Source organism: Sinocyclocheilus rhinocerous, unplaced genomic scaffold (genome assembly GCF_001515625.1).
Source record: "Sinocyclocheilus rhinocerous isolate Xijiao unplaced genomic scaffold, SAMN03320098_v1.1 scaffold2716, whole genome shotgun sequence".
Lineage (NCBI taxonomy): Eukaryota > Metazoa > Chordata > Actinopteri > Cypriniformes > Cyprinidae > Sinocyclocheilus > Sinocyclocheilus rhinocerous.
Genome location: NW_015624199.1, coordinates 98463 through 119731, shown reverse-complemented (window position 1 = coordinate 119731; position 21269 = coordinate 98463). Strand labels below are relative to the sequence as shown.

At 37.7% G+C, this 21269-nt stretch overlaps 2 protein-coding genes across 2 annotated transcripts in view; both read right to left on the bottom strand.

Moving 5' to 3' along the window:
* The window catches only part of LOC107738388 (probable phospholipid-transporting ATPase IIA), a 47088-nt gene extending 35117 nt beyond the window's left edge, over positions 1-11971 (bottom strand). Inside the window, exons 1-8 of the mRNA XM_016550146.1 lie at positions 11805-11971; positions 10550-10694; positions 8565-8678; positions 8341-8449; positions 5265-5350; positions 1566-1688; positions 963-1043; positions 780-855 (exon numbers count right to left, since the gene is read on the bottom strand). Of these exons, the coding sequence (XP_016405632.1) occupies positions 780-855; positions 963-1043; positions 1566-1688; positions 5265-5350; positions 8341-8449; positions 8565-8678; positions 10550-10694; positions 11805-11872 (802 nt within the window). The 5' untranslated portion in view covers positions 11873-11971. The remainder of the gene's footprint in view (positions 1-779; positions 856-962; positions 1044-1565; positions 1689-5264; positions 5351-8340; positions 8450-8564; positions 8679-10549; positions 10695-11804) is intronic.
* A 1806-nt stretch (positions 11972-13777) lies between these two features.
* LOC107738173 (sal-like protein 4) lies at positions 13778-21050 on the bottom strand. The gene is made up of 4 exons (XM_016549900.1): positions 20888-21050; positions 16302-18776; positions 15913-16217; positions 13778-15804 (listed from the first exon to the last, which is right to left on the bottom strand). Exons 1-4 carry the CDS (start codon positions 20952-20954, stop codon positions 15382-15384), a joined length of 3270 nt encoding a protein of 1089 aa, XP_016405386.1. The 5' UTR covers positions 20955-21050; the 3' UTR covers positions 13778-15381.
* Between the last annotated feature and the right edge of the window lie 219 nt (positions 21051-21269).

Sequence of the window (21269 nt, the reverse complement as noted above, 5' to 3'; positions counted from 1 at the left end):
TATATATATATATATATATATATATACACACACATACAGGGGTGCACATAAGTGGCAGGTAGGTGCACATGTGCAACCAAAATAAAAAATGCACTGTGTAAATAAGTTCAGACCACTCTTGTGTGTACCGACATGGTTGACAGCCGTAAATGCACAATCACCATTTTAGATCGACTAACTGTAATACTGTATAAGTTATTGTATATTACTGTATAAATTTCCATTCAAACTGAAAGCTTACATCTCTGCTATGTGCTGCCTGTTTCAGAGTGAAATGCAAAACTGTTGACATTTCAGTCACTGACGCGCTTTACTTGGCAGAGCTAAAATCAGTTTTAGCGCTGCCAAGTGAAGCACGTCAGTGACTGAATGAAATGTCAACAGTGCATAATGCATATACTTATTTGCCGGCAACCCGCCAAAATAAAAGCTCGCTGATTTTGGTTTTGAAAATGTTGAAAAAAATTATTTAAAAAAAAAAGTTAATATTAGCATTGTATTTTTACGTGTACTATAAAATAACTTTTTATTTAATACTCACATTTTATTTTAAAATATAATAATATCATCACACTTTATTTATTATTATTTTTTTTTTTTTTAAATAAAGTGCACTAATACTATTATTACCATTTTATTTTTATAGCTATATTTAATGGGGTCCCACTATATGCAGTGTGAGCACCAAACCAAATCTCCAGGTGCTCTCATGAGAGCCAAACTGAAAAACATATATATTATGATTTTATATATATATGAGATGTTTTTCTGTTGTTTACCAGAAGCAATGACAGTGCTCGCCCAGAGAGTGTTCTCAATGCTCAGACTTTCACTGACTGGAGGGTCTCCATCTTCCTGTCAGATGTAAAACACAAAGCTGGTCAATGTGGGTTTTTGTTAGTTCTTAAACTACACAACCCCTCTGACGACACTATATATTGAGCGATGAGATGTGTACTCACTCTAGTGAAGGTACCGATGAAGTTATGGATGTCAATGTTCGGTTCCTCAGCATAAACAAATGACCTGATCTGCAGTAGATCCTGAGGGAACATATAAATGACAATATGAAATAGCATTCAAAACGAATTGAACTTCTGCGATTAACTTCCACAATAATACCAGAAACATATAATGATGAAAATTAAGGCTTTTATAGATAATATTTATAGTCAGCAATTCTTAATCTCAGGTTCTGCCATTTCTTTTGTTCAAGGCAATGCTTCTTGTGAATAAAAACTCAAAATGCATGAATGAAAAAGTAAGCACTCTTCAAGCCCTGCTGTCACTGTGCATTCTAAGAGTTACTCTTAACGTAATTTATTTCATTATTTTTTATCTTCATTCACAAGTTTGACTTTGACAATGTGTTCAATAAAACAAAACAAAAAATACCATTGTTAGGTTAGTGTGACATTTGTTTGAATACATGTCTCTGTCTGTAGTTGTGAACTAGCTGAAGATCAGATCTAATTGAGTGATGAATTCATGCAAAAATCCAAGTAAATCCAATGCTCTTTTATGACTTTTAATGGCATAATAAACGAATCATGGATGAAACTCACGGCAGCAGTAGGGAGTCTCTGCGTACAGGCCACAGGGAGGCGTAGTTTCCAATCGGTTTCTCCATCCAACTGATCAGTCCTCAGAAAACAGGAGCCTTTATGATAAAAATCAGGAAAAAATGTCTAAATATACGTCAAAATATTTTAGGATAAAAAAAAGTCAAGTTTGATATCCCTAAACATTGTTTCGGAAAAACAGATCATTTCAAAACAGAACATTTCATTGTAATGTCTTTCTGCTGAACTCCAGAGGGCAGTGTGACTCAAAAAGACGTTCATCTTTTACTGACTGACTCATTTAAAGGGGTCATATGATGCGATTTCAAGTTTTCCTTTCTCTTAGGAGTGTTACAAGCTGATTGTGCATAGATAAGATCCCTGAAGTTGCAAAGACTAAAGTCTCAAAACCAAAGAGATATTCTTTATCAAAGTTAAGACTCTGCCACGCCCCCCTAAAACGGCTCGTCCTAACACGCCCCCAGATATCTACCTCACTATGTGGAAATATTACCATAATGCCACCCAAATGTGCACGCAAACAAAGAAGGCGTGGTTTCAGTAACCGCAGTTAATGTTGAAGCAGCATGTCAGGGAGACGCTGTGAGTTTCTAGGCGAAAGCAAAAGCACTATATTTGGCCTTCCGAAAGTAGATGCATTTAGGAATCTTTAAGATCACTTACAACAGAACAGCAATGCATTTTATGGACGACCGTTTCGTGAACCTAGGAGAGGAGGTAATTCTGACTTAGCTATGACAATCTGGCGCTTCTGAATCAGCTACTGTTTTGTTATTAGTTTAAGTATTTGCAATTGACTGTTCAAATGCGGAGTTTTGCGCATCGTGTGTGTGTGAGTGTGCGTGCGCGCGCGCGCGCGTGTGTGTGTGTGAGAGAGAGAGAGAGAGACAGGGTCACATCAAAGTGGAGTCAGCTGTCTTAACCGCGGCTTGTGTACTGCATCATTACTGTGTCTGTCACGCGACTCTGTTCCCCTTTCGGGCTCTGTCTTTACATTTATTTTGAAAGATGAAGCTTGCGATTATGGTAAGGGGCGTCACATTTCCGACGAGTGCTTGCGGTGTTCGGCCAATCACAATGCACTGGGTCAGCTGGCCAATCAGAGCAGACTGCGCTTGTCGGAAGGAGGGACTTTGTAGAAAACGAAGCGTTTGAGAGAGGCGGGGCATAGAGGACCTACAATAATGTACAGTATTTGAAAAATAATGTGTTTTTTGAACATTAAAGCATGTCAACATATTCTGTTACACCAAATACACAAAATAATGATCTTTAAAAAAAGCATCATATGACCCCTTTAATACCTTTACCCACCGCATGCAGTGTCTAAACTGATCACACGGCTTTAACGAAATGTGATCGCCAGCCAAACTGAACTGCTAGTCATGCAAACAACTCCAGTAAGCATAAAGCTAGTGCTGCCATTAGAGCATGTCACCCACCCAACCCCCACTCATTTAAAGATATGTCGCTCTGCCATTCAACCCTGGACTCTTAATAATTGCCTAATGGTGTCCATCTGCGGGGCAGATAACAATGCTTCCCTTCCCGTAAAACTAACACATCCACTACTACTGGCAACTTCCACCCCCCGAAAAACGAAATCTCAGCCAGGCGGAATTCCAGCGCAACCAGCGAGTTCATCAGATCTATTTAAACCAAGTAGTAGCTAGTAATTTTACCAAGTCCTACAAAAAAGGAGATTAAAAACTACAAAACAATTTGGGCTAGTAAGTAACCACCTAGTAACCATCTAGAATACCTTAGCAACAAAACTACACCTTAATGCTTTACTCAATTTGCTTATTCAGATGAAACATTGTCTTTTTTCGCATTGTCTTAAATTTGTTTGCAGTGTCTCATCTTTAAATTTTCAGCTACTTTGCATGCCTTGATTTTCCTCCTGGCTACCTTGAAATTTAAAAGACAAAAAGATTGTCATTCAAGATTGCATTTTCAGTCTCGACACAGGATCTACAGTGAGGTGACCAGATTTCTGAAATAGTTTTTAGTTCAATTTGTCAGTGTGAAATGATTTTAAAAATAGAGACAAATTTACCAGTTTTGTGATCATGGTAAATGTAGTAAAGTGATGAAGTACAAAAAAGCACACTCTATATTTAGCCATCAGCACACTTAAGAAATTATGTCAAATTAAATTGGTAATAATGTTAATCATCTAAATAATTACTGCATGAATCTAATGGGATAAATAAATACTATACTATAAATAAATAAATACTATATAAATATAAAGTAATGTAAAAATAAATATATACAATATATATATATATATATATATATACACAAATATAAATGTAAAAATAAATATATATTCTGTCTGTCTTAGTTTTTTTTATTCTAAAACTAAAAATAAATTTGAAATTACATTTTATAAACTGGTAAGTAATAACTATGGGGCCTTTTTACCATATAAACATAAATATAATATATAAAACAATATTTATTTTTTACAATATAAAAATAAATATACACAAATAATATATACACATAATAAAAATATAAATGTATGTTCTGTCCAAAATAAATATTCACGAATGATATAAATATAAATATATGTTCTGTCCATAAAGTTGGTTTGTGATTGTTTTTAGTTGTATTGTTTAATGAGTTCATTTTTTCTAAAACTAAAAATAAAGATGAAATTAAATTCACACATTGTATGAAATCATATAATGCTTTTTAAACAAGCATGAACAGGACACTGGAAACTGGCACGTCTGGTCACCATAATCTAAAGCAGTCAGTGTTTTAAAGAGAATGGCAAAAATCACAATGCATGCCCTCTTTCTGGGCAATTTCAGCGTAGCTCATTAAACGTCCGAGGTTTAGGCTAATGCCTCCATCCACATGCAGTTGCCCTCGCGGCCATGTCATTTCCCCTGCGCTTGCAAATACGGTTTTATATATATATATATATATATATATATATATATACTGTATATATATTAAGTTTGGGGTGAAAAGAATGTGATATGGACATGCTTTCATTAGATTCACACATGAGGCTGAATAATAATAAAGTTTTTTTACAGTGCTTTTTTAACAAAACCAGATTGAGCGCAGCCTGTCTGAGCCATCTTTCTGTGTAAAATCAACATTTTTAAGAAAATTAGCCTGGTGGGTAATTGGAGACTGCGGCCGCGTCTCAAATTTCATGTTCTCAGACTTCGCAGAGGGAAACCAACAGCGCAATTCCCTTACAATAGGCTTCAGTCTGAATGGCAAAAAGGCAACAGTTGAACAAAAGGCAACACTAAATACCAGAGTGGAATTAGGCAGGATTACTAATAACCAACCACTGGCCTCGGGTCACATGCTTCAGTCATTCAAAATGATTGACAGCTCTTTCCAGCATGAAATGCTCATAGACCTGAATGGGCCATTGGTTACTTTAATAAATAAATAAATACAATACAAATATTCTATGTTCAATTTATATATCTATAATCAAATTAAGCTCTAGTGTGGCAAAAACCATAGATTTTTGTTTTGAAAATGCACATTCAAGCACTATTTTCATTTTACATATACATATAAAGCTTGTTATGTCTTCCTGCCCCACGCAGGGGTCAGATTGCCTTAATCTCAGGGGAAGGTAAACAGCTAAAGCATTGAGAGGTATGAGATGCCATTTGTCAGAAGATCTCAATTCCTAACAATGAGAGAGCTGATTAGCAAACCAACCTTTTCAACAATGATAAGATCTCCAACCTGGATGCCACTACTTTTCACCTTCACGGTTCCTGCGGAGAGAGAGATAAAGAGAAAATCAGACTGATGCATTAAAAAAATAAAAAGTGTGAAAACTGTAGCTGATGCATACAATAATCATTTTAAACATTTAAGAACAACATTCATAAGCAATCTGAAAAAAGCAATGCCTAAAATATAAAAAAAATTCAATTGATTTAGAGTTCCCACGATTTTTAGATTAGAGCATTTTCTAGCCAATTGCAGATTTCAGAGCAAAGCTCATAATTTAAAAAGAAATTCCCTGATATGACTTTGAGAATTTTGTTCAATCCTCATACATTGTGCATTAGAAAGGGTTTATAATCCCCCAACAAACACAAACTTGCATAATAGGAATCAATGTATACAAAAAATTATCTAGGTTTCACCACTGGTCCTAAATCTGCATATTTCATGGCAAACCTCCAGTGAAAATTCATATATTTAAGCCTTCTTTAAGTCCCCATTCAGATTTCTCAAAAGCTCTGAGTGCATATGAGATTTCCATTTGTTATTAGACAATACCCTCCTATGCGGCTTTACGAGAGTGCTGTGAGAACGATCTCTCATTCCATTGAAAATGCACAGCTAAAATTGTTTGGAAAAGGTCAGGGACCTTTAACCCCTGTGGTGACCTTTACCAATGCATATGTAAGACATTAGCACATATGTGCATTCATTTTGGAATAAAAGGACACTTTTATTGCACTTAGGTCAGTACTATATTGTTGCAGATTTGTTTTATACAAACAGACAGGTTATTATTCCTATATTTTATATCTATCGCCTACTTTTTTAAAGAAACTCCACTGGTTTAAACCATTCCCCACAAGCTGGTCACTTGGTAACGTCCCCTTAAATTTCTAACTTCCAGAAACCAGGAAAAACTGTGTTCTGCTCCGGAAGGTGTGACCTGCGACCATAAATCCCACACCCACCTTTAATGGTGTGAGTCTATTAAAAACTGGCCTGTTGAGGGCCAGTTTAAATATGATAAACTTTGATGTTTTTCATCCCTGTTGGTCTGGGCAGGGCAATCAGAAGCCCTCCCAGGTAGCCAGCAAATGCCACAGCTCCGCTCTATGAGCCTTAAATGGAGGCCGTTACTGCCGAGCACACATACTCTGGCTTTATGAGAGAAGAGAGCCTGCCAGATCAAAGGAAGGCATGTGATGGAAACGACAGGAGGTTCTCTTCGTTTTTTATTGTCAGACGTTTTTCATCCCCCAGTATATGATACAATTTACATCCCTACCTCAAATTAAAGACAAACAGCAGTTTGCTTTATGGCTGATGCATCTGCATACTTTAGCACGCCTCGTCTGTTACTGTTTTTTTTTTTTTCTAATTTATGGAAATTTAAATGACATAGCAATTATATGAAAATGTTTGCAAATGACTTAAAATCCTTTACTTAATTTGGTGTAGTGGTCGACCGATATGGGTTTTTTCACAGCCGATGCCGATGCCGATATCTTGGAAAGCAGAGTGGCCGATGGCCGATATAATTTTATTTATTTTAATTTATATTTAAGACATTTGAAATAATTTGAAATCACTAGTTTAAAGTTTGTCGATCGCGCGTCTCCAGTCAAGCAGAACTCTCCTCCTGTCAGCATTCAATTTGCACGGACCGATATTATAATGTTTGCCTTTCTATTACTAATAATATTAAAGCAATCTTTATAATACCTTTTTGAATACATTTTAATTCCTTTGTCTAACCCTTCTATCTGATTATTAGATAGACTTCTATCCATATTAGACAGAACTGAACGAGGACAGCGAACGAGGGAGAATGTGAGTGGTGTGCGCTCAGGCGCCATCAAAATAAAAGTCCCGCCTCGAACACATCGGCCAAACAGAAAAACTTATCGGCCGATGCCGATATTTGAAAAATGCCAAATATCGGCTGATATATAGGTCGACCACTAATTTGGTGTTCTTGTAAATTTCGCATTATGCTATATTATCACCAAAGACTGGATTAAATATTTTTGTCAACTTGTTTTCTTTCAGTTAGCAAAGGTTTTGTATTTCTTTTTAGAACTGATTGATTGAAACTGAGTAAAAACCTTCTTTGTAGATAATTTTGGCAATATTCACTCAAAAACTGAGGTGCATAAGCTCAGATCAACCAGTTTGAAAAATAATTACAAACCTTTACTACATGAAAGAAAATAAGTTTACAAAAAGATTGAATCCAAGATTTAATAATAATACAGCCAACAAGAAATGTATAATCAAGTATTTGTAGGCCAGACATTTTTGACCAGAAATACAATAAGTATATAAAAAAATATATATCTAAAAAATAAAAATAAAATTCAAAATTCACACTACACAAATAAAATAAATAAATAAACAGATCTGTAACTAATCGCAAAAATTCTGAAAGTGACCACATGTTTTATAACACACACTTGCATAATGAATGTAAAAAGTTATATCTATGGCAAAAATCAAACCAAAAAACGACAAATCTATATCTTGAATTGAACGCACACTGCTAGACTTTCACAAAAACATTGACATGTATGAGAACAACGTTAAAAAGTACTGCGTCTACAACAAAAAAAAATGATTGTTAAAAAAAATCCACAAATAAAAAAAACAGCAAATTGCAATCTCGGATTTAACTGCTTATTGCAAACATTTGCAACGCACATTTAGTGCCTACATTACAAATCCATGTGCACTGAATCACCCTAAAAACCATTTAGGCCTACAACAAACAAAAACAAAAACTGATTGCTAATTACAAAGCATTTACATAAATCATTGCATAGGGAATCAACATCCAAATCTACGGCAAACAATAAAACGGAAACATTAAAAATATACAAAACCAGCAAATAACTCTCTCCAGCTGATTGCTCACTTCGCAACATTTACAACACACATTTAACTAACAAATCTAGGCATAAGGAATCAGCTTCATCCAATAAATCTACACACACACACACACACACACACGTAATAAGTGGAAACAATGGCTCACCTCTTGTGGAGAGTTTACTGTAGATCTGTGAATTGACCTCTTTGTCTCGTAGAAAACATCGCATCTCCTCGACAGCTTCCCTCACGATTGTAATAATCAAAACGAACCCCTTAAGAAAAAATTAAAATGAATGTTAAAAAAACAAAGCAAAAAATGTCTTAAAATTTGACCGTGAACATTAATATTAGGGCTCTTTATTATACCGAAGCTGTGGTCGGACTCACCAGAGGAACCCAGTATGTGTACAGAGCTCCTAATCTGAGCTCATTCACAAACTGTGAGCAGGCCAGCAGCAGAAAGTACAGGTTGAAGAAGTATTTGAACTGGTTAAACAACACCTATAAACACAAACACATGATGAGTGAAATGACATGAATTAGTGAAACCTGATATGACACTGTTTTACATCTCAAATAATTCTACCATGGTACTGAATATTCATACACTACTGTTCAAAAGTTTGGTGTTGGTAGGATTTTATAATGTTTTTTGAAGGAAGTCTTTTATGCTCACCAAGGCTGCATTTATTTAATCAAAAAGACAGTAAAAATAGTAATATTCTGAAATATTATTACAATTCAAAATAACTGGTTTCTGTTTTAATATATTTTAAAATGTAATTTATATCTGTGATGCAAAGCTGGATATTCAGCATCATTACTCCAGTCTTCAGTGTCACATGATCCTTCAGAAATCATTCTAATATAGTCGATATTTCTTATTATTATCGATGGTGAAAACAGCTGTGATGCTTAATATTATATAAAAACGGTAATAAATTTTTTCAGGAATCTTTGATGAATACAAAGTTCAAATAAACAGTATTTATATGAAATAAAAAAATATGTAAATTATATTATAAATGTCTTTACTGTCACTTTTGATCAATTTAATGTTTCCTGCATAAAAGTCTTTTTTAAATATAAATAAAAAAGAAAAGAATCATACTGACCCCAAACTTAATTTTGAGCCATATTGTATATCATATTTAGATATCATGCTTCAAAGAAATCATGCTATTACCATAGTACAATTCCAAAAAAGCATGGTACTACTATGGCACTTTTTTGTTAGTGATATTAAAGGATTTCTTCCTTTAACATTTTCAAATTCATTTCAACATATTTCCATCAACTATGAAACACACATATGTGACCCTGGAGCACAAAAGCAGTCTTAAGTCGCTGGGGTATATTTGTAGCAATAGCCAAAAAAACATTGTATGGGTCAAAATGATCGATTTTTCTTTTATGCCAAAAATCATTAGGATATTAAGTAAAGTTCATGTTCCATGATGATATTTTGTAAATTTCCTATCGTAAATATATCAAAACTTAATTTTTGATTAGTAATATGCATCGCTAAGAACTTCATTTGGACAACTTTAAAGGCGATTTTCTCAATATTTAGATTTTTTTGCACCCTCAGATTCCAGATTTTCAAATAGTTGTATCTCGACCAAATATTGTCCTATCCTAACAAACCATACATCAATGGAAAGCTTATTTATTCAGCTTTCAGATGATGTCTAAATCTCAATTTCGAGAAATTGACCCTTATGACTGGTTTTGTGGTCCAGGGTCACATATTGGCTCAGGTAGCAAGCACCATTCAGCTAGAATTACATGTTTTGACGATGCCAAACAGAGCTTCAAGTGTTTACATTAAACCACCTCTCTGTTTGCTTTTTTGTTATATGACAGAGTTCTAGGCACTCATTTACAAAACATTCAGAATTTAACTTTATCATTTGTCCTTCAAAACATTCAAAATAACCGGAAGGCATTTGCAATGCAAAATCATTTTTTTCCATAAAGCAATCTGGTCAAGGTTGCTTTTAAAAGTGGCGCTCGGCACGGCGTGAAGAAACGAGATTTTTACATTTTGTGTAAATATAAAAACTCCAAGTTGCTAAGGTGTTCTGTGTGGTTGCCAAGGCATTGCTACACTGATGTGAAAGTGTTCTGCGGTTGCTAGGGAGATCTGGGCGGTTGCTTATTGGTCAAAGTCAAAATTTAAGATTTCAGAGTCTGAAATCAAAACTCTACTCACAAAAGCAACACACCTCGCCTAAATGTTTCAAACTGCTCATGGTTGACCACCAGAGCAATTAAAAAACATGTTAAGCAACATAGACCGTTGCTCAACATGTTCTTGAATTACTCTGGTGGTAACACCAACTTCTCTCTGAACGTTCTGAGTCACTCACCCCTGGCAGGAAGGTGAAGAAATTGTATTTCTGGTTGTTTATGACATTTCTTGGGTATCTCTGCTCTCTCTTTTCCGGATGGCCCAACCACACGGTCCGAGGACGGAAATCTCCCCCACCGCAGCATCTGGACCATGGGCAGCACCTAAATACACAACATCATCATGAATGTGTGGCTTGATTCACAAAGCACTTCAAATACAGATACAGAAATGGAATAATGGATGCTGGAATTTCACTGCAGCCACAGAAATATTTTCAAGCAAGCAACAGAAGCGTGTCAGTAAATATTAGCTTTCACCATCTACCTCTTACCAACACCTTCATCAAACAAACTCTTATCAAGAACTATATATATATTGGGTATTTTACTTCCATATATGTGAAGCATAACTGAATGACAACAGCTTATAGAAAATAAAACTAAACTGACAAACTCAATTTGTGAATTTAAGACATTTAGTGAATTACAAACCCTGGTTCGAGGATGATATGGGATTTAGAACGTAATTAGTAATAAGTAATGCAATTTTTTTTAGAGAGAGTGATTAATATACGTAATACACTGATTATAATTAGTACCTAGAAATGTATATATGCAATGTATTTACGTATTCCTAGGCATTTAAAAGAATACTATGGTACTACCATGATACATGTCCAGAAAACATGGTACTTATTTGCTTAGTGAAAGCCACCAGAGTTACAGCATCAATAATTGTAACAATTGTGGCATTTTGACGGAAACTGTGGTTACCCTGGTGATTTTATTTGCACGTGCTTATAAATAGCTGGACATTATATGGCACTCAAAGACTGATCAGTGTGCCAAGTGTGTCGGCCATCCTCACAAAAGGCCTTAAAATCATCACACCGAAAATATTTGGCCAAAAAGAGCATAATACATAGGGAGAAATATTTATTTTTTTCTTTAAATATTGAGACACATCCTTAACAACAATTCACCTGTGTCCCGGAACACGGATGTGCACTTGCCTCTCCCATATACAACAATATCAAGACTCTAATATCGCTCAGACGACATCTTCATAGCGAATATTCAACGCTATATAAAAAAATAATAATAAAATAATGAGTTAACCAGTGTCACGTCGCGAAATTATGTCGTTATCGACAGCATTTTGCGGGTTAAGGGTTGCAGTGCTGTTAGCCATCATGCTATCATGCATAAACAAGCCTCCATTTTCCAGCCGACGCGTTTTTGTTGTCATTTAACGTCGTTTCGTGCTCTTACCCGTCTCTTCGTTTGTTGTCATGTCGTTTTTTGTGTCGGACGGGCTGCAGCGGAATGTTGTCCGTCATTGTAGTCCGCAGTGGAGCAGCAGTCGCCCGCGCGCTGGGCGGAGGCTTATGGGTAAGTTAGTTAGGGCTGCGCGCGTTCAATATGATGGGACTCAACAATATCAGCACACTGGCCTGTGTGTTTCAGCCATGCACAGGCATTATTCTCTTTATCATTATGCATTGTCTTTTTCTTTAGAATTACTCAGACGCTGGATATAAGTTTGTGCTCAATGACATATTGCTGTGGTAATAGTGTTTTTGTAGTTTCACCGAACTGTTGTATGGGTAGTTGTATAGCCTATCCAGTTTTCATCTTGAACAAATTTGTGTCTAAAACAGAAGTTAGACAAGGTTATATCTGCCATTTTTTGTCAAAATTGAGTTATTCACATATTCTTATTATGTGAGAACTTCTTTACATTATGTGATAAGTTTTGGGACTGATGTATGAAAGAGACTTGTTCCCCATATCACTAAATGGAATGCAAAAACTTTGAAGCTCTATATCTCGAAACTGCTCAGAATGCAGATAGAACCTTATAATTCCAAGGTGACAAAGTGTATATGTTCTGACCACATTAAAACATGTCAAATAGCCATAAACCATGATAATATTATGGTTTTCTTGTAAATCCTAGTGTGACTAGTGATGTGACATGTGGCCAAATATGGTGACCCATACTCGGAATTGAAAGTGGTGTGTCATATTGAGGACTTTGTAAAATCATACCCAACTATATTTTTGCTATAACTTAAGTGAAAGTGAAAGTGATGTGACATGTGGCCAAGTATGGTGACCCATACTCGGAATTAGTGCTCTGCATTTAACCCATCCAAAGTGCACACACACAGCAGTGAACACACACACACCATGAACACACACCCGGAGCAGTGGCCAGCCATTTATGCTGCGGCGGCCGGGGAGCAGTTGGGGGTTTGGTGCCTTGCTCAAGGGCACCTCAGTCGTGGTATTGAAGGTGGAGAGTGCTGTACATTCACTCCCCCCACCTACAATCCCTGCTAGTACGAGACTCGAACCCACAACCTTTGGGTTACCAGTCCGACTCTCTAACCATTAGTCCACAACTTCCCCTGTAGTGGTGAAATAACTTGTAAAAAAAATGTATATATATATATATATATATATATATGTCACCATTGGTTTTTTTAGACATTTACCATAGTAGTTCCACTGTATTTCTGAAAGTACATTGGAGTATCATCTAAATACCATGGTACATGATTTTCAGTACTTGTGTAAATAGCCATATAACCATCACAATATTTTTTGTAAGGGAAATAGCATGGTAGTCATTCAGTACCATGGTATACAAAGTTCATGTGGTTTTATTATGTATATTTAATATTCTATGTACCATGGAGTGAACACAATGATAGTAGTAGAAGGCTGAAACTAACTTTAAATAAAATTAAATCAGATACCTTTTTAAATGTCATCTATTCAGATTAGTTTGCCTTCATTGCAAACAAATAACTTACTAGTCATGTTTTCTGCTTAGACAACATGGGAATGATAATAAAACGCTTTCTTGCATTATAATCCATTTACACAAGTATCCCTCATGCTGTATCATCCACCTCAGTGTCCTCAAGTGTCTTTTCCCCCTATAACAGTAATGACTGCATGTTGATTTAGACAAAGTTTTGGAAAAGACATCCTTATTTTTATTCTCAAAATATCAGAAAAGAAGGGGAACAAACAAAAGCAAACATTTACAAAAAGTCTACACTGTAAACAAGCCTAAAACAGACTCAACATTTGAACAATCATACAGACATGACCCCATTTATCCAAGATCTGACACCACCTTTTTTTTTTTACATCTAGAAAAAAGGCACAGCTTGGTAAATGCATATTAGAAAGAGAATGTACAGGAGGAGTCTGCCTATTCTGAACAAGTGTTGTGCAAAGTGTCTGGCGATACATTCATTATATTACAGAAATCAGCAGGTTACGGGGGCACAATGCAACCATAACTCCAAACACAATGCCAAAAAAGAAAAAGAAAAAAAAAATCTAAATGAGGTAGAAATTTGACTAGCGTGAAGTCTCTACGGTTTAGATACTCTGTGTGCATACACACAAGCTCATTCCTTTAACTCATGCATGACTACGATCTCAAAAACATTTCCCCACAACAATACACAACTGGGTATCAAACCATGACTTTTTCCCCAGAATAAGAATGACTGCTGAGGTTTTGGGACAAGATATGCATGCCTGCTTAGCTCACAAGTATAAAATGCATGGTAAATGGCAAATTTACAGAATTCTAAAACTCGGTGGGTCCTAAAACGGCAGCAAGCAAGCAAATTATCTCTAAATGATGAGCCCAAGAAACAAACATTCCTCGAATAAATGACATATGCCTGGTTTCTATCAGATCTTAGCAGAATGAGGAAAAATAAAGTGCAAGGAATGATTAGGCATTTCAGTATTATACCGGCCTTTTAACCTCCTATTAAAAGGTCTCAAATGAAAGCAACTCAATCTAATATTTGATAAGAGAGAGAGAGAGAGAGAGAGATCACTGAAGGCAAGAAAACTACTACCAAATTAAATCACTTTCAAAAAAGAACAATTAATGACTTTTTGAAAAAGCTATAGATAAACTAAAAAAAAATAGCATATTGTGGTCTAAATAAAAGAAAGGCCTTTATTACAATCCTGTGGTGTCTTTTGTGAGGGCAAAAAAAAAAGAAAAAAAAAAAAGGAGGACAGAGGAGAGGGCGAAAAGCACTCCAAGACAGGCACTTAGCAAAATCATTTTTGGTATCAAGCGCACATAGAAAGTATAGAGTAAAAAAAAAATTTATAATAACTTAGTGAAATCCAGTTTCAAAACAAACCTATATTATAACTACTCATTATGTCCATCATTGAAACTGTAATCTTCAGTAGATTGTGTGGAATGGTCAATTTATCTAGGCACATATTCCACAAACACCTTTGCTGTATGACATCTATGCAATGCATGTTATTTGTGACTAGTGAACTTTAATGGAACACAGCTAACAACAGGACTATGTGTAGTCAAGCAGAGATGAACAAGATGTTAAACTGTTAAAACATTGAGATCTCTGGTCACCTGTGGCTGAGATCCTCCTGAGGGTCATAGAGCTGAGCCCAATGTAACTCACAAAGAGTACCCCATCACTAATGAGACTGCTCTGGAATAAAGCTATTTCAAGTAAGACTTACATTCAACTTCTAGAAACAAAACTGACAAAATACCCGCATATATTAGAGAGAGAAAGAAAAGAAAAACTACAGTAGTTAGATCAGATTCAACTAGAAGTAATCAATAGGATCCAATAAGGAAGGCATGGCCCGTTTTAGGGAATATGTAAATTTGCAACTTCTTAAAAGCAATTTTACATGTATGAATTGATTGTACCAACTAAGGACTGAATTAATAAATAGCCCAGTTTCTAACATTTCAGCAGGCTCATTAGCACAATGCAGACCGTTGATTGGGAACATCTGTCTGTAGTCCTTTTACTTTCTAATTCACTTTACCCTCCTCCATAAAATGTGGAAACTTTGCTATGCTGTCAGAGCCACTCTTTTCCATTTCTGCAATTGTGCCAGGGATGCCCATCTGAGAGGTCTCCATCTTGGTCATTCCCCCAGTAGAACCCACTAAAGGACCTCCAGCGAGACTTCCTGGGAGAGGGATGCCGCCATTTTGGATGACTGAAATCTCATTGGTCTTCATGGTCAGCCCATTTGTGAAGGCAGCGGCATACTGGTTCCACATCGACGGGTTGAAATTGATCGGTGGGGGAATCAAATCCTTTAGGGGCGGCAGCATGTCTGGTTTCATCTTAGACTCGGTGCCCATGGCCACCAAAGCCATTGGGTTATCCAACGAGAGTCGTTGACCTCGCCTTGCTGTATTATTCCACATGTGGGTCCCAACATGCACCTGTAAAATAGGAAACAAGAGTCAGTAAGGCTTATTGCAGTATACACAAGACATTCGATTTTCGATCAATTCACTAACAAAAATCTGAAGTCGAAAAGACATCTTCACCTTAAGGTTTCCCTTTGTTGTGAAAGCCCTGCCACAAATTGTGCAACCAAACGGCTTCTCGCCCGTGTGTGTACGTTCATGGATCTGCAGGGCACTGGCAGATGAAAAGTTCTTCCCACAGCAGTTGCAGAGATGTTGCTTGGTGGAGCGGCGAGGAGCACTGGAAGTAGCAGGAGGAGTGGCAGCTCCTTGGGGCAGTTGGGAGCTGTACAGGCCATGAGCACCCATGGGAGTCTCAGGAGGAATCTGCATCTCCAGTTTGACCAGACTTGGAGGCACCCTCATGAATGGTAACTGACTAGAACCTAAGAGAGAAGAAAACTTATAGGCAAAACATCAAGAGGAAATGTCAGTGCCATGTTAAGCATGTTGAAATTAACAAAACGTACCATATTCGCCATTGGAGAAGGACATGCCTGGCTCCTCTTTGATGGGTTTTGGGGTAAAACTTGACGTCAAGTCCAGTGCTCCACTGTTTTCGCTAAAATCTTGAGGTGCATCAGAGTCAGGTCTGGATTTAATTCCATCGTCTGGGTTTGTGGATTCTGGTGATTTTGATTGTCCATCACTCAGGGGACCATCTATAGGGGACGAAGAGTGAAAGGACACAGAATCTGACACAGCTGGACTGCGGCCATTCTTGTAATCCATTTCTCCAGACCCTGAAGGGGAATCTTTCAGCCCGCTATCGCTCTCAGAAGCAGTGCTGCCTTGTCGTTGCAGGTTCAGTGCAGAGGTGAGGCTCTTCATGTGGTTCTCCAGGGCAGCGATGCCTGTAAACATAGATAGTGGACCTTGGAAAGCCTGATCTTCTTTGGCAGCGGGCTGGGGCTCTGTAGAGATGTTCAGCTTCTCCTGATTGTCCAAATCCAAGTCTTGCTCTTCCATACTCTCTTCATGGCCAGTGAAGTCAATGTTCTTTTCCTCAGCCATGCTAGCATCCAGTGCTTCAGGACTTTCGAACTGATTCTCTGGCAGAGGGGTGTTGGGAATCTGGCCACCCATGTGCATACGAATATGCTGCTGGAGGACAACTGCATTGGTGAACTTTTTATGACAAATAGGACAAGAGTGTTGCATTTTAAGAAGAGTGTTGGCCCTGTGAACACCATAATGAGCTTTAAGGTTGCCCTTGGTGGAGAAAGCCCTGCCACAGATTTTGCATTTGTACGGTCGCTCACCAGTGTGTGTGCGGTAATGCATTTTGAGGGAACTTTGGCAGCTCAGCACTCTATGACAAATAACACATTCATTGGGGTCATTCGTCTTCTTCTCCAAGCCATCCACCATCTGCTGAAGTTTTGCAGTACCAGAGCCATTTTCGCCAGATAGTCCGTTACCGTTTATGTGGTGCAATCCAGCCAGTGCATCAGAGGAATCTTTGCTCTGATCCAGTCCCGCCATCTCCTGACCGAACATGCCAGAAGAAATGGATGCACCGTCACTGCCAGATGAAGAAGGCCTCTGGGAGTAGAGGTCCCCACCTAATGAAATATCATATGAGGGCTTGAATCCTTGGAGCACTGGTGGATGGAGACTTGTCGAGGGAAGCCCCAGCACTGGTTTGGTGTCCACAAAACTGCTTTCCTCTATGGGCATGGACATGCCATAAGGGATGCCATTGTTTGTTGGCATGTTGTCCAGGTGTTCTGGTATGGGATGTGGATTCATCTTAATGTGTGGGTATTTTTCTTTGTGCCTCTGGAAATGCACTTTGAGGTTTCCTTTGGTTGTGAAACGGTTTCCACAGATGTTACATTTAAAGGGCCTTTCGCCAGTGTGTGAGCGCAAGTGGATTTGGAGAGCGCTGTCATTTCCAAATGTCTTCCCACAGAACTTGCATTTGTGCTTGAACATATGTTCACCAGAACCAATTTTTGACTCTGACATGGCAGGGATCTTATTTTTTGCCTTTTTAGAGGAATCTATGCTTGTTGCAAGGATATTAAAGGGACTCTGTAATCCCATGACCCCTGGAGATTGAGGAAGCAGCGCTGGAAGTCGGCTAGCTAAATCTGGGAGTCCTTTCGAGTCTGCTTTTAAGGGCACTGAGGCCACACCTCCAGCGAGGGATGTGGGGATGGTGGTGGATTGAGGTAGCTTTGCTTGTTTTAAGGCTTCAAAGGACAAGTTCTGGGATCCTGCCCGTTTGCCAATGAGGGCAGCTGCGGCTGAAAGCTGCTGTGATAAATGTGCACCCAGTGCTTTCAGTGGATCCACAGCAGCACCCAGTGCGGAATGGAAACTCTGAGGTGCCATCATCGCCACCTGGATGCGTATCTGCTCGGTTAGCTGAATCTGCTGCAGTTGCTGCTGCTGGAGACTGACCAGCTGTTCCAGGATCATGGGGATTGCAAGAAGGGCATCTTTGTGTGGTTGTGGGGGTAGAGACTTCTGATTGGACGAACTGGATGAGTGTTGCGTTACAGCAACTTTAGTAGCAGCCATGGACCCAAGAGTCACAGAGTCTTGCAATTTGGAAGATACCATGTACCCCACGTCTATACTGCCAGACGCATCTTGATGGTGATTTGAGGGGTCATCATGGTTCAGCATGAGCTCTCCTTCCATCATTTCCTCAGACTCTGCACTGTGCTTTGAATGTGAATTACTGGTAGACTGATTGCCCTGATCGCCCAGGAAATCACCCAGAGAATGCTGGGAGAACTCAGGGGGCACTTCACTCCCGTCGCCATCTTTCATGATCACGACCTGCTGACTTTTAGTGCAATTTCTCTCATGTTCGAGAAACTCTGCCTCATCGAAGAACTCGGCGCAACATTTGTTGCAAACCCGTGTCTCCTCTGATCGTCGCCTCTTAGCCTCATTGCCATCCTCCTCACCTTGACCACTTAACAAGATCCCTGCATCAAAGAGAAAAAGTTTGAGAGATGACTTATTATTCAAGACCAAAGGATAATAGGCGGTAAATATGTAACAAATTCTAGATAAATGTGTTAGCAGTACTCACGGTTGAAAAGATAAGGCATAAAGTGATTTTTTTTTTAATGCTAATGAAATTTACAGAGGTAGTCCAATTTTACTTGTCACTTATGTTCTGATATCATGCATTAAATGGCATTTTTGGATTTTAAATTGCATAGAACAGATGTTTAACAATTGAAAACACAGATAGGTTGCTTTTGTAAGCAGCCACATTCACAGCTCTTCAGTTATGAAGTCCCACCAGATGAGGGCAGCATTTACAGCATGTTCAAAAATAAAAAATCCAAATCGTACTAGAAAGGATTTACCAATACAAAAAGATAAATTGCATATCAAATATAAACTTCCACCTCCTCCATCCATTCCTCTACAATAAAATAAAACACATATGGCTCATAAAACACAGCATATGCTTAACTGGTGTTCCTTTAACATACAAATGTTGCAAGACAGTCCTAATAATGAATAAAAAAAACGTTGATGACAATGCAAAGAGGCCAGTTGGTTATTCTAATTGCAGAAAATGCAAAGCAAATCAAATTAAGCTGCAGCACTATTAGGAAGGCCCTTTTCACAGGGCCATTGTTAAATGCAAATTTCATCATCTCTTATGAATGGGAAAGACCACCTGTTAACATTCTGACAATGAAACTGGATGTGTTAATTGTTCACCAGACAACTTGAATAGCAAAGAAAACGTGGAGTTGCATTGTTCTCAGAGCTAGCAGACAACCAAACAGCACCTCCATTTGAGACAAAGCAAAACATAATAATAAAAATAAAAAAAAGATTCACTTTCAAAAGTGTAGTATCCTTGATTGCATCTTAAATTTCCAAAAAGGCAGTGGAGATGCAACCAAAACCTAAAAGGGTTTAATTAAAACAAAACAAATTGTGCCAGAAATTAATCATGTTTCAACCATGTGTTTAGGGTTAGACAATTGGACGGACACATTGTAACCCCTGCGCGTTATTCAGCTCACCACAAGGAGGCGTTTGGTCAATATACAAGGGATTCATACTGATACCTTCACAGTGTTACACACTGATTGTAACTTAACTGAGAGAGATTCTACATGCAATGTTTTATAGGCGAACACAACTGACTTAAAATTAAAATTTAACAACTTTAAGCAAACAAGACAAACAAACCCTAATCCTCAGACCATCTATAACCAAACACATCTATACCTTCTTTACGAATAACCACATTTCAGTATGTCGTGGATAGGAGTCATGTAGTTTACATTTACACCCCCATAACACACAACTTCATTTCCATCCCCCATCCACATCTCCATATGCGACCAAAAGAAACTGTGGGGGATTTATTGCTTTGTGGTCAAACTTGTTCGCGACTCACATTTCATGCCGACCTGTTGAGCACCTTTGTTTAACAGTGGTCAGTGATACCAGTACGCCACATCAAATATTAACACACGAGCATAGTCTGGAATATACGTGTACATTTATCAGCCAGTGACACAATTGATCAAAGCAAAAACACATTTAACGACTTTTTTTTTTAAATGCATTCTTAAAAGCTCAATGAGTATATATTTTCTATCTCTAAAAAAATATATATATAGTTTTTAATTACGACACTCATCAAAACGTTACACTAAATACGTGAGAAAACAAGAAGTCGCTGACTCGGCGAACGTAAAAACGCAAAACGCCGATAAATATCAAACTTCGTAAATCGCAAATACGTAAACATTAGATTAGCAAAACAATTAACCAACAAACAAAACAAAAATGAAGCAAACTACAATGTTTCTTAAACTCAGCTGAAGTTGCCGCGATAATAGACATTCACAGAAGTTTCAGCGCATTTGTAACGAATTTGATGAATAAAACAACTTTTTTTGGGTTGATTTTGCGATTTATAAAACCACATTACCTCAATATCAAGGGTCGTGATCCCATTGACGCCGAATTTCATATTTCAGATATGAAATGAAACAAATAACCTACAGTACACAAGCAAAAAAAAATTATAAACAAAGTTTTGTCGCCTCAAACTTACCATTTTCTGTCGACGCGGGCTCGTCTGAATTAATATGCTGTGGTTTGGATTGCTTGCGCCGCGACATGGTAACCTACAACCATCTGGGGCGAATAGTAAGACTATTTAGTCCCTCTCCTTTAGAAATTCTCCAGGTTGGGGGAAATTAGCCCCTCGAGTAGAAATGCGCATGTCAAAGTAATTATTATTATCAATAATGCATTGCGATTTATCATGCTCTTCTGACAGCTGATTGGCTCCGGTCCAAAGTGCTCGCGCATTATTCAAATGAGGCTTCATTGATGAGAAATGCAGAGTCGAGAGAAAGGGGGAGGAGATGTGAAAGAGAGAGAGAGAGAGAGAGAGAGAGAGAGAGAAGAGTGATGCTAGAGAGAAAGAGAGA